The sequence below is a fragment of the Pseudophryne corroboree genome, chromosome 5 (assembly GCF_028390025.1).
Source record: "Pseudophryne corroboree isolate aPseCor3 chromosome 5, aPseCor3.hap2, whole genome shotgun sequence".
NCBI lineage: Eukaryota > Metazoa > Chordata > Amphibia > Anura > Myobatrachidae > Pseudophryne > Pseudophryne corroboree.
Window position 1 is genome coordinate 712,346,179 of NC_086448.1, and position 13,966 is coordinate 712,360,144.

Below are 13,966 nucleotides of genomic sequence, written 5' to 3' on the forward strand. Positions count from 1 at the left end.
GGACAGGTACTATTTGTTTGCCGGCCGTCTCATGTCGTCAACCGACCTTGCAGCGTGTTGACATTATCACGTAATTCCCTAAATACGCCATCCATTCCGGTGTCGACTCCCTAGAGAGTGACATCACCATTACAGGCAATTGCTCCGCCTCCTCACCAACATCGTCCTCATACATGTCGACACACACGTACCGACACCCAGCACACACACAGGGAATGCTCTGATAGAGGACAGGACCCAACTAGCCCTTTGGGGAGACAGAGGGAGAGTTTGCCAGCACACACCAAAACGCTATAATTATACAGGGACAACCTTTATATAAGTGTTTTCCCCTTATAGCATCTTAATATATAATCATATCGCCAATTAAGTGCCCCCCCTCTCTGTTTTAACCCTGTTTCTGTAGTGCAGTGCAGGGGAGAGCCTGGGAGCCTTCCCACCAGCAGTTCTGTGAGGGAAAATGGCGCTGTGTGCTGAGGAGAATAGGCCCCGCCCCCTTTTCGGCGGGCTTCTTCTCCCGTTTTTCTGACAACCTGGCAGGGGTTAAATACATCCATATAGCCCCAGAGGCTATATGTGATGTATTTTTAGCCAGTATAGGTATTTTCATTGCTGCCCAGGGCGCCCCCCCCAGCGCCCTGCACCCTCAGTGACCGTTGGTGTGAAGTGTGCTGAGAGCAATGGCGCACAGCTGCAGTGCTGTGCGCTACCTCATGAAGACTGAGAAGTCTTCAGCCGCCGATTTATGGACCTCTTCTCTCTTCAGCATCTGCAAGGGGGTCGGCGGCGCGGCTCCGGTGACCCATCCAGGCTGTACCTGTGATCGTCCCTCTGGAGCTAGTGTCCAGTAGCCTAAGAAGCCAATCCATCCTGCACGCAGGTGAGTTCACTTCTTCTCCCCTAAGTCCCTCGTTGCAGTGAGCCTGTTGCCAGCAGGACTCACTGAAAATAAAAAACCTAATAAAACTTTTACTCTAAGCAGCTCTTTAGGAGAGCCACCTAGATTGCACCCTTCTCGGCCGGGCACAAAAACCTAACTGAGGCTTGGAGGAGGGTCATAGGGGGAGGAGCCAGTGCACACCACCTGATCCTAAAGCTTTTACTTTTGTGCCCTGTCTCCTGCGGAGCCGCTATTCCCCATGGTCCTGACGGAGTCCCCAGCATCCACTTAGGACGTCAGAGAAATTATATTGTCACAATCATCACAAATGGTCCATTTGTAATGGTACGAATTGGAAAACATCATTTCCGAACACCAGTTGTGTCATCTTCCCCTTGCAGCATGTGATGTTCTCTATGAAAAGGGTGCTACAGATGTGTCCTCATACAACTAGCCTTAATACACCACATCACAGGAGATTCACGGCCTAGAGTGAGCTGACAGGTCCTGTGCAACTCTGCTGGTGCTAGGCATCTTTTTTTGCCAAAAATGTGTCATACTGTAGTTGTAACGCAATGTGTCATAGCAATTCATATGCATCGCAGCAATTCAGGGACTCAGTCGCACACATATATACAAGTGTCACATACTGTATCAAAGTAGTCAGTGCAGTCTTCTGGTGTGCCCTAGTTGCAGCACAATGTGACTTAGATGCATTCTCAGGAAAAAAAGTAAAAAAAGATGCCCAATGCAAGCAGAGTCGCACGCAAAATGACATGGTAAGAGGGACAGCAGATGTATGATGACACATCTGTACTGAAAATGTATAATCTACAAAGTCCTCTTCATCCATAACAATGACTGATCTGTCCTCTTCTTATGTAGACATCAATGATGATGATCTTCATGTAACTACTTAATGATGGAGGCACAGTTGAATCAGATGATATCACAGCTGGAGATATGAACATGTGCTTAGTCGTGCTTAGCATAGAGCTTGCATGGGATAGACATGGGATAAACATGCATGGGATAGACATAAGGATATCCTTACAAAGAAATAAGGATCAAATAAGGTTAGAGATAAAAATATGGTAATATGGTAAAAAAAAAAGGGGCAAACTATATGGGCCAAGTGGTTCTTATCTGCTGTCAAATTCTATGTTTCTATACTATAGATGAATTAGCAATGACATCCTTGACAGATTGGGTGGTTGGTTTCTTTCAAGGTGAACTTCAATATAGGGGTATAGAGAAGGACAAACATTCTGTCAGTCTGTCTCTCCAGTTTCAGTTCACTATTGTTTTTTTTTATTCTTCTGACTAATTACATTTATCTATTTTATGGGAATAGCTTTCTGAAATCTAAATACTTAGTTCCCATGTTACAGCAATCCACTTCTGGGTTCCACGAAGATGGACCTTATGGTGGCACTTAACATGGGTTTTTTGGGAGAACCATCAATCCAAGAGTGAGCTTTCTCTGATGTTTAAAAAAAATGTGTCTAACTATAATATCTGCTCAGACTATTAGTAAGGAAAGGAACATCATTGAGGTCATATTCATGTAGCCACCTCTTCACTGAGGTATACGACTAAAATACTCAACAGGCCTGTACTACAGATATTAAACATTAACACAGATCATAAAGATGGTGGGAGGGCCAGGGAATGCTGGCTATTAGGGAATAGAAAGGAGAATTCACACCCTTTGAGAATATTATTTGAAAACGCAAATCAGGATCCCAAGAAGCCAGTTTGCAAAAACTAGCATGGTTGAAAACACGTTAAAAAACATGGGGGGGGGATTATTGTCTGGGAGTCACACAAAAAAATCTCTGAATTGTTTGGCACTAACCGTGATACAGCGGAGATGAATTACTGGGGATGAAAGTTCTTACCCCTTCCCTGCAGCCATGGTTCGCTCTGCTGCAGTTGTATAAGCTAGTGGAGCTTGCGGTCAGGGGTGTAGTGGCTCTCTGCAGGACTGGGATCAGATGAGTGGAGAGTATGTGGAGAGACGGTGGCAGATGTGGTGACCCCTGTGCAATTGGAGGCACCAGTGGAGGAAAGACGTCCAGTGTATCCCACATGTCCTGTGTGCCCCGGGAATCTGGCAGAAGGAGCCACTGGCAGATGATGGAGTCTGGGTGGTCCCTTGTGGCAAAGCCGAAGCTGCACAAAGCTGGAACTGCTGAGTATGTTCCGGGGAGAGGGGATGCTGCAGCTGCAATGTATTTTCCCTGTACTTCCTGCTGGCCCACTGAATTGAGATCTGCAGGGGCTACTGGCTTGCTCAAAGGGAAGTGCTAGAAGGGGAGGCGGCAGAGGGCATTGGTCTGTTCTCCCAGCCGTAAAGCTGGCTAATGTTTGTTCCTTACCCAACAAAATAGATGAATTATTGTTGCTCTTTGGTAGGGCAAGTTCTGTGCTTCACTGAAACATGGCTCAGAGGAAATATTTCTGACAATTCATTGCATATGCTGTGATTCGGGCTTTATAGAGGCGACCGTGATTTGAAGCTCTCAGAGAAAAGAAGAAGGGGGATTTGCTTTTATATTAATGAAGGCTTGTCTACAGATGTGACAGTATTGCATAAGTCATGCAGCCCTCAGCTGGAGAATCTTTTTATTAAATATAAACCTTGGAATTCCACTGCAGAAAATATTCTGCTCTCACACCAAGAGACGTATTTCTTCCAAATACGATGGTAATGCTTAGACGTTACCCCCTTCCAGGCTTGGATCATAGTCGGGATAACCTTGTTAGGGATCCCTCTTCTGGCTAGAATCAGCCGTTCAACTTCCATGCCGTCAAACGTAATCACGGTAAGTCCTGATAGACGAACGGGCCCTGTTGCAGAAGATCCTCGCAAAAAGGTAGAGGCCACGGATCTTCGAGGAGCATCTCCAGAAGGTCCGTGTACCAGGCCCTTCTTGGCCAGTCCGGAGCAGTTAGAATTTTTATTCTCTTTAGAATTCTTGGGATCAGAGGAAGTGGAGGAAACACGTACTCCATCTGACCCATGGAGTCGTCAGCACGTCTACCGCAACTGCCTGTGGGTCTCTCGACCTGGAACAATACCGCTTGAGCTTCTTGTTGAGACGAGAGGCCATCATGTCGATCTGTGGATATCCCCATCGATTTGTCAAGCACCTGAACACTTCCGGGTGCAGTCCCCACTCCCCCAGGTGCGGTTGTGTCTGCTGAGGAAGTCTGCTTCCCGTTGTCTACTCCCGGAATGAAGACCGCTGACAATGCCACAGCGATTCTCTCTGGACAGAGGAGAATTCTTGACACGTCTGACATTGTTGCTCTTCTTTTTGTTCCGCCCTGTCAGTTTATGTATATCACTGCCGTCACATTGAACCTGAATGGCCCGATCTTGAAGAAGACGTGAGGCCTGCAGTAGGGTGTTTTATATGGCCCTGAGTTCCAGAATGTTGACTGGAAGGACGACTTCCTGACTTGACCATCTTCCTTGAAACTGCACCCCCTAAGTGACTGCTCCCCAACCTCTGAGACTTGCATCTGTGGTTAGCAGAATCTGGTTCTGAATTCCGAACCTTCGACCCTCGATGAGGTGAGAAGTCTGTAGCCACCACAGAAGGGAGATCCTAGCTTTTTGCGACAGACGGATCCTCTGGTAAAGGTGAAGATGCGATCCGGACCATTTGTCCTACAGATCGAGCTGGAAGGGTCTTGCGAGAAAACTACTGTATTGAAGAGCCTCGTAAGAGGCAACCATTTTCCCAAGAAGGCGAATACATAGATGCACCGATATCCGGGTTGGCTTCAGGACATCCCGAACCATCGACTGGATCACTAATGCCTTTTCCAATGGAAGGAACACCTTCTGTGACTCCGTATCCAGTATCATTCCCAGGAATGGTAGCCTCTGTGTTGGCTCTAGGTGAGATTTCGGAAGGTTCAGAATCCACCCATGATCCTGGAGAAGTTTGGTTGAGAGAGCAATGCTGTCCAGCAACCTTTCCCTGGACGGTGCTTTTATCAGGAGATCGTCCAGGTACGGAATTATGTTCACTCCCTGTTTGCGGAGTAGAAACATCTTCTCTGTCATCACCTTGGTGAACACCCTCGGTGCCATGGAGAGACCAAATGGCAAGGCCTGGAACTGGTAGCGACAGTCCTGCAATGCAAACCATAGGTAAGCCTGACGAGGCGGCCAGATTATAATGTGAAGGTACGCATCCTTGATATCCAGAGACTCCATCTTGAATTTGAACACTCGTAAGCACGAGTTCAACGACTTGAGGTTCAAAATTGGTCTTACCGAACCGTTCGGTTTCATTACTACAAACAAGTTGGAATAGTACCACTTGTTTAGCTGATGAGGTGGAACTGGAACAATAACGTGAGTCTGTACCAGTTTTTGGATGGCATGTTGTAAAGTTATACTTGCCTCTTGTGAAATTGGCAAGCCTGATTTGAAGAATCTGTGAGGTGGGAGCTCTTGGAACTTCAGTCTGTAGCCCTGGGAAATAAGATTTATGACTCAGGGATCCTGGCACGAATTTGACCAGATTTGGCTTTAGAATTGTAGGCGAGCTCCCACCTAACAGCCTTCCAGGCATTGGGGTCCACCATCATGCTGCAATCTTTGAGGAAGCACAGCATGAGCTTTGTTGCTGAGAACCTGCTGTTGATGGTTTGCGTGGTTTACCTCTTGCACCGTTGGAGGACGTAGAAGCACCTCTGGATTTTCCCTTGAACTTGGCCGTCCGAAAGGACTGTAACTTAGAAGCTGAATAAGTCTTCTTGGTTGGGGGGGCTGCGGAAGGAAGATAAGTAGACTTATCCGCAGTAGCCTCGGAGATCCATTTGTCTGATTCATCTCCGAACAAGGCCTCTCCTGTGAATGGTAGGCCTTCCACGCCTTTCCTGGAATCCGCATCAGCAGTCCACTGGCATAGCCACAAGCCTCTGCATGCCGACACTGCCATAGCGGTGGTGCGTGCGTTAAGCACGACCTATTTCCTTTATGGCTTCCACCATAAAGTTTGCAGAGTCCTGTATATGCTGCAGGAGTAAGACAACATCCCCCCTAGATAAGGAATCTAACCCCTCAATTAGGTTACCTGACCATTTAGCAATGGCTTTAGTTATCCACGCACATGCAATAGTGAGTCTTTGGGCCACCCCAGCAGCTGTGCACAATGATTTGAGTGTAGTCTCAATTGCACGATCAGCCATGTCTTTCAGGGAGAATGCACCAGGAACAGGCAATACGATTTTACGTGACAGCCTAGAGACTGATGCATCCACTATCGGTGGGTTTTCCCATTTTTTCCTATCCTCCAGAGGAAAAGGAAAAGATGAGAGCAACCTTTTAGGGATCTGAAACTTCTTATCAGGATTAACCCATGGTTCTCCAAACAGGGTATTCAATTACTTTGACGCAGGAAAAGTGACTGAGGACTTATTTTTTACATTAAAATAAGATTCCTCACACTCCTGACACCTTATCAGGAATTTGCAGAACATCTCTGATAGCCTCTATAAGAGCCTCAATTCCATGTGACAGAGCTGCACCCCCCCTCCGCCAAATCCACCTCACCCTCCTCCATGTCTGACCCCTCAGAGTCAGACTGCAGGATATGGGCCAGAGATCACTTTTGCGGACAAATGGGAGGGGATTGAGACGCTGTCCTGGGGATTGAGTCTCTGTTCATAAACTCATCCACAGTCTGTTTTAAGTATTGCGTCTCTTTCTCATTGCGGGACAATTTTGTAGAAAGAGTTGAGAACTTCCCTTAAGAGAATTAACCCATTCTGGTTCAGCTCCGCTAGCCTGTGAACCCTGAGTACCCAGTAGTGAGCCTCCTGGTGATGAGAAACACTCTGCGGTACAAGACATACACTCTTTGCCTGACATAATGTAATAAGACAGCACACACACACAGAGGAAAGGTTAAGCACAATTAACCCACAAACAGCCCTTCAGGGAGACACAGAGTTGTTTGGAGCCAGCCCCCACCGTGCCCTTACCGCTAATGCCAAACTTAGCCGCGTCGCAGACTAGGTACCCGGGTGGAAGCTGCCTTGAGGTCGGGCGGGTGAGTGGCATCCTGCTGCAGCGCTGATCGTAGCGCTGATCTCCTCTGGCTGCCGCCGGCTGTCCCCCCGCGGCTCGACCCCCCTCTCCTCCTCTGGGTCCCATCTAAAATTCGACTTGAAAAAGTCGAATTTTAGATGGGATTGAATAGGGGTTGTCGGATCCATTCCGACAAATACATGTCGGAATGGATCCGACTTTAATTGAATATACCCCATAGGATGCACAAAAACGTATATGTATTTTCGCGGCCACAATAAGGTACAAAATGCATACTTATCGGAGATTTGGTTTTGCCTGCCCCAGATAAGTGCCGGTATCGGGGCTAACTGGATAACCCCGTTGGTGGTAAATAACCATGAATAACAGGATACCACTCTTAGGGGGTCATTCCGAGTTGTTCGCTAGCTGTTTTCGTTCGCAGCGCAGCTATTAGGTGAAAAAGCGGCACTTCTGCGCATGCATATGCGACGCAGTGCGCACGTGCGACGTGCTTTCACAACAGCCGATGCAGTTTCACACAAGGTCTAGCAATGCTTTTCAATCGCACTGCTGGCCGCAGAGTGATTGACAGGAAGTGGGTGTTTCTGGGTGGTAACTGACCATTTTTGGGGTGTGTGTGTAAAAACGCAGACGTATCAGATACAAACGCGGGCTTGCCTGGGGAAACGCAGGCGTGGCTGGCCGAACGCAGGGTGTGTTCGTGACGTCAAAACAGGAACTAAACAGTCTGAAGTGGTCGCAAGCTAGGAGTAGGTCTCAAGCTGCTCAGAAACTGCACAATCTTTTTTTGTAGCAGCGCTGTGATCCTTTTGTTCGCACTTCTGCTAAGCTAAGATACACTCCCAGAGGGCGGCGGCTTAGCGTTTGCACGGCTGCTAAAAGCAGCTAGCGAGCGAACAACTCGGAATGACCACCTTAGCCGGGAAGTACAGTATATTGGAAAATAATGGACTGAGGAGACAAAGTTGAAACATTTATACTTGGAAAAAATGAACCTCCACTCAACCCACAGTGAAAGTAACATCATGAGTTTGTAGCCTGAGTGCTCGGAGGCTTTACAGTCACTGAGATAACAATTCAGATATTAGGCTACAGATATAGGTCAGGGTATCTGCTCAGGAGTTCAAGTTCAACAAAATATAGATCATGACATATGGCAAAAATCTAAACACACAAATATATAAAAAAGTAAGGCTGAAGAAGCAGAAATATCATGTTTTGCAATGTCAGTGTTCTGACCTTATAACCCATCTGAAATGTTGTGGATTGATCTGATGCAAAAAGCTCATTGAAGATATTCCAAAATATCAATGTTTTTAATTGATAAATTGGTAGAGGAAAAGCTTGTTTGCTATCTGCTGCTCAAGGAGGTGGCCAAGAGTCACATACTTGTTCACACCAAGATAGCAAAAATTGACTCAATGGTTTAATAGAGCTATACATATTTACCACTACTGTGTTACCTAGTTCTACATTATTTGTGCCAGTTTTTATTTAACCTCACTACTTATTCAAGCTATTGCTGTGATTTTTGTGGATGATACGGTCACCATTTAATATGATAAAATCTGTATGCAACTCTTACAAAATAAACAAAATTGTTTCTAAAACTGAATTCATTTACAGCAAATAAACAGTTGGATTCCTACTGCAAACTGTGCCAGGTACCATCCTCTAGCCACAATACACTCCTATAGAGGTCTATAAGAGTGGCTTGGACTAATGCAGGTCACAGTAATCAAGCATAACAGACCATTTTTTGTTTTCAAAAACTTTCTATATTATTTTATTTAAATAAGGGCTATTTTAACCGACTTAATCCATACCTGTGATGGAAAAAGTTTAACAACTAAGGAAAAAAAAGATACAATGCAGAAAATTATGTGCAGCATTTATCAATTTTACTTACTTTTGTTCTTTGATCCACTGATTAACATTTACAGCCACAAATTCACTTTCCTTATGGAGGCGACTGTTGTCAGTTTGTGTTGCTTCTAGAGCTTGGAACAGGATTTCCAGCTGTGGATAAAGACAGATCAAAGCATATGATGGACTCCCTAGAACAAGGGCTATCTGGAATACTAATAATAGTCTGTAATACTTGTAAAGAATCAAGTCATTTTTCTCCAGTCCTTCAAATAATCATGGTTTCCTCGTACATGCTATTAATTGATTCAATATGCGAGATGGAATGTCTGAACCTTTCCCACGCTTTACATTTAGCAGTTTACTATAATATGCATTACTCTACCTCCAGAGGTTGTTTAATTCAAATCAGGCTTATTTTATAAAAACTGAAAGAGAGCCACTACAACTTGTTATGTTTAAGCCTTAGTTCTCGGTTAATGCGTGCATTGTGATAGATTTTTCATAAAGCGCCCATTAGCTGCTGAGGTGTAGTTTTCAAACCCTTTTACAAGCAGGTTAGGTAAGATGAGAAAATAATTATGTTGCTTTAGCTAACAAAATAGGATTAGTAGTATGTACATTTGATTATCACTGAAGTTATTGCAAGGTTTACAGCAAAAGTAAGAACACTGAATATAAAGGGGGTTTTCTTTAATGATTCTTCAAAGTCCGCCAGTGAATCAGTTACAGTATATCACAAGCCATGCACAGGTGGATTTATATAGGGTACAGTATATAGGTTTTAAAATCTGATTGTTCAGCTGTGCTGTTGTTGAAGTATAATGTTATGAATTCTTCCTCCAGGTGAGGTCTCACATCTCACCTATACCACCTACAGTTACCAGGCCAGTCTCTTAAAACCAAACATACATTTCAGAAATTTTCTAAAATACTATGTACTGTACACTGGTTGCCATGGATTTAAGAGACCTGTGTACCCCAGTCTAGACATATCTATTTTACAGAGCATTAACCAGTAGCAAATTTCCCATTAGGCACATGAGGCACGTGCCTAGGGACGGCACTTGTTTGGGGGCGGCAGTTGGATGCTTGTGTTGGTACTGTCAGCCCAAAAGGTGCCGATAACTTCAAAATATTTCCACTGTACTGCACCATATGCCATACTGAATGGAGTGTAAGCGGGCTGGACATGCACATACTGCCCCTGTAAGCTGTCCTACTTAGTAAACATGTATAATTACAATGTCATAGTTAATGGCTTTTTTTATTAGTCTATTAAATTGGCTATTATCAAATGAGAGCTTATAATCAGTCAATAAAAATAATAAAATTAGACAGGCGGGGGCGGTCGTTATTGTTGTGCCTAGGGGCAGGGCACCTCTAAATCCACCCATGTCATTAACAATTTGTCACTACCTTGAACAATTCATTCTGATCTCAGATAAATGAACATGGACAGATCTTGAGTTCTATGCGGACAAAGGGACTATGTAAATGTACAGAGCTGCCTGACATGTTTTTTGCCAACCCTGGGACTGTGCCTAATGCTGTAAGCTGGTATTGTGTACTATATATTTTTTTCATTAAATGGCTGACTAATCCAGGTGGTTAGTCACCTTTGGCAAGTGGAAATGAAGGCACAAATTATACTGGTTGTCCTTATGTACATACGATGGAATACAATGTTGCAGCAGATAGAGAAAAGTGGCATGTCTGCACTGAACAGAAAGCAGTATTACCTTACATAGAAAATTAGTGTGATATAGAGATGAATATAGAGTCTAATTTTGAGAGGGGGAAGATCGCTAAATCCGGAAAAAACATGCATCTTGAGCTTAATCCTATTTAACAAACCTCACTGCAAGCAAAAGTTATCACTAGGCATCATCGGTAAAGCATTTGCCAGCTGCCTCTAGTGATAGCTGCACATACAAAGTGTAGGCAACAGTTTGAAGGAGGATTACAGTGGTACAGGCGCAATTCTCTGATCACATTCTTCTTCTCTGGATGGTTGCATGTTTTTATATTGAAATTTACAGCATATTCAAATAATTATTGTATTAGTGTTAAATTATTGTATGGCTTGTTTATTTTTTTATGGAAACTTCTAATGAAAGGCTTAAGGTGGGTACACACTGCTAGATATATCTGCAGATCAATTGATCTGCAAATATAGCTATGGACGGATCAGGCAGTGTGCTGTGCATACACACTGCCCGATCCGTCGGGGACTGACGTTCAGCTGTCAATCACAGCCGGCTGCCGCAGCATGTGTACGGGCGGCCGGCTGGTCACCCCTACACACACAGCGATGCACCAATATATCGGTAGATATATTGGCCATCGGCTGTGCTGCGGGGCCGACGCGATATGTCTGTGAACGACGGAGTTCACAGACATATCGCTCGTAAACACTGGCCGACGGACCCACGATATTTTGGCCGTTCAATAGAACGGCCGATATATCGCCCAGTGTGTACCCACCTTAAGTCTAGAAATAAATGTTTTTTTGGGGGGTTAATGAAAATGAAGTTTTTATTTTATGAGACTGAGGGAAGTAATTAAGGTGTTATTGTACATAAATGTAATTTGAGGATTTGGGGGCTAATTAATACTGGGGATTATGAAAGTAATGATTATAAAGAGATTAATTATATCATATTGAATGAGGTTGTATATTACATGGCAGTCACTGATGCTTTCTGTACAATCTGGCGGACACTATGCTTGTATTATCTGCTGATCGCTGATGCTCACTGCATTATATAGTCCTCACTGATGCGATCTGCATTATATGCTATTCACTGATGCTTTCTGCTTTATATAGCAGTCACTGATGCTCTCTGCATTATATGGCAGTCGTTGATGCTTTCTGTATTATATGCTGGTCACTAATACTATCTGCATAATCTGGCGGACACTATGCTTGTATTACCTGCTGATCGCTGATGCTCTCTGCATTATACTGTATAGAGCTCACTGATGCGATCTGCATTATATGCCAGGCACTGATGCTCTCTGCATTATATAGCAGTCATTGATGCTCTCTGCATTATATGGCAGTCATTGATGCTTTCTGTATTATATAGCAGTTACTGATGCTTTCTGTATTATATGGTGGTCACTGATGCTATCTGTATTATCTGTTGGTTAGTGATGCTCTGTGTATTATCTGCTGGTCACTGATGCACGCTGTATTATATAGTGGTCCTTTTTGCTCATTGTATTACATGGCTGTCACTGATGCCCTCTGATTTATATGATGGTCACTGATGCTCTCTGTATTATACGGCAGTCATTTCTCCTCTCTGCATTATATACTGTAGTGGTCACTGATGCTCTCTGTATTATATGGCAGTCACTGATGTTCTCTATATTATATAACGATCAGTGGAGCTCTCTGTATTATATGGTGGTCACTGGTGCTCTCTGTATTATATGGTGGTCACTGGTGCTCTCTGTACTATATGGTGGTCACTGGTGCTCTCTGTATTATATGGTGGTCACTGGTGCTCTCTGTATTATATGGTTGTCACTGGTTCTCTCTGTATTATATAGTGGTCCCTGATGCTACCTGTATTATTTGGCTATCACTGATGCTCTCTGTATTATATGGCAGTCACTGATGTTCTCTATATTATATAACGATCAGTGGAGCTCTCTGTATTATATGGTGGTCACTGGTGCTCTCTGTATTATATGGTGGTCACTGGTGCTCTCTGTATTATTTGGTGGTCACTGGTGCTCTCTGTATTATATGGTTGTCACTGGTTCTCTCTGTATTATATAGTGGTCCCTGATGCTACCTGTATTATTTGGCTATCACTGATGCTCTCTGTATTATATGCCAGTCATTGCTGCTCTCTGCATTTCCGAGTTGATCGCTCGCTGCCATTTTTCGCAGCGCAGTGAACAGGTTACTACTGTGCATGCATATGCACCGCAATGCGGACGCGCATCGTACGGGTACAAAGTGGATTGTTGTTGAGCAATGTTTTTAACGAAGAATCCATTTGCAAAGCCGATCGCAAGGAGATTGATAGGAAGAGGGCGTTTCTGGGTGTCAACTGACCGTTTTCAGGGAGTGTTTGGAAAAACGTAGGCATGTCCAGGCGTTTGCAGGCGGGTGTCTGACGTCAATTCCGGGACCAAAAAGACTGAAGTGATCGCAAGGGCTGAGTAAGTCCAGAGCTACTCAGAAACTGCAAAAAACTTTTTTGTCCCGCTCGGCTGCACACGCGTTCGCACACTTGCAAAGCGAAAACACACTCCCCCGTGGGCAGCGACTATGCGTTTGCACGGCTGCTAAAAGTAGCTAGCAAGCGATCAACTAGGAATGACCCCCTATATACTGTAGCGCTCTGTATTATATGGTGGTTACTGACGATCTCTGTACTATATAGAGCTGTTACTGATGCTCTCTGTATTATATAGTTGTCACGGATGCTCTCTGTATTATATGGCTCTCACTGAAGCTCCCTGTATTATATGGCAGTCATTGATGCTCTCTATATTATATACCAATCACTGATGCTTTCTGTATTATTTGGCTGTCACTGATGCTCTCTGTATTATATGGCAGTCATTGCTGCTCTCTGCATTATATACATTTTACTCTTCTTTCCTCTGATGAAACGACCAGTGGTGAGGTCGGGAAACGCATTAGGTGTCGTTTGCCTGAGTGACCCCTTGTTTCAGACTGCCTACCAAGTTGTCTCCAACCCATTGCCAACACAAGTTACCTACAGCCGTCATCTAATCAGCCGGAAGCAGCCACTGTTTGTACAATCTCTGCCATACAAAGGAATATCCAGCTGCACCGTCTGGGAAGCACCCAGACAGTGTAACATACGGCGACTCTTGAAATCTCAAGCCATACAGCTTCATTAACATCCTGCCCATACAGCCATCTGAATTAGTGGCTATACGAGATATCGAAGCCGTTCGGCCAAACAGGACCTTTTAGCTGTATAGGTAAAGGATGGCCGCACTGCACGTCTCAGCCACATAGAGACATTGAAATCATGGCTACACAGATCCCCAGCATCTACTGCGGTCTTGTTTACCTGAGCTGCATGACTGAACGAATCCTCATAGCCATACAGGTATTTTTATTGACGGCTAAATTAAACACTATA

At 44.4% G+C, this 13,966-nt stretch overlaps 1 protein-coding gene across 8 annotated transcripts in view; it reads right to left on the reverse strand.

Moving 5' to 3' along the window:
- The window catches only part of LOC134928326 (polyamine-modulated factor 1-binding protein 1-like), an 817,199-nt gene that overhangs the window by 189,795 nt on the left and 613,438 nt on the right, over positions 1-13,966 (reverse strand). For all 8 annotated transcript variants that reach the window (XR_010177892.1, XM_063923947.1, XM_063923945.1 and 5 more), the window contains one exon: positions 8,869-8,978. Coding sequence is in view for 7 of the 8 variants with exons in the window: in XM_063923947.1 (XP_063780017.1) it covers positions 8,869-8,978 (110 nt within the window). In the remaining variant the exon portion in view is untranslated. The remainder of the gene's footprint in view (positions 1-8,868; positions 8,979-13,966) is intronic.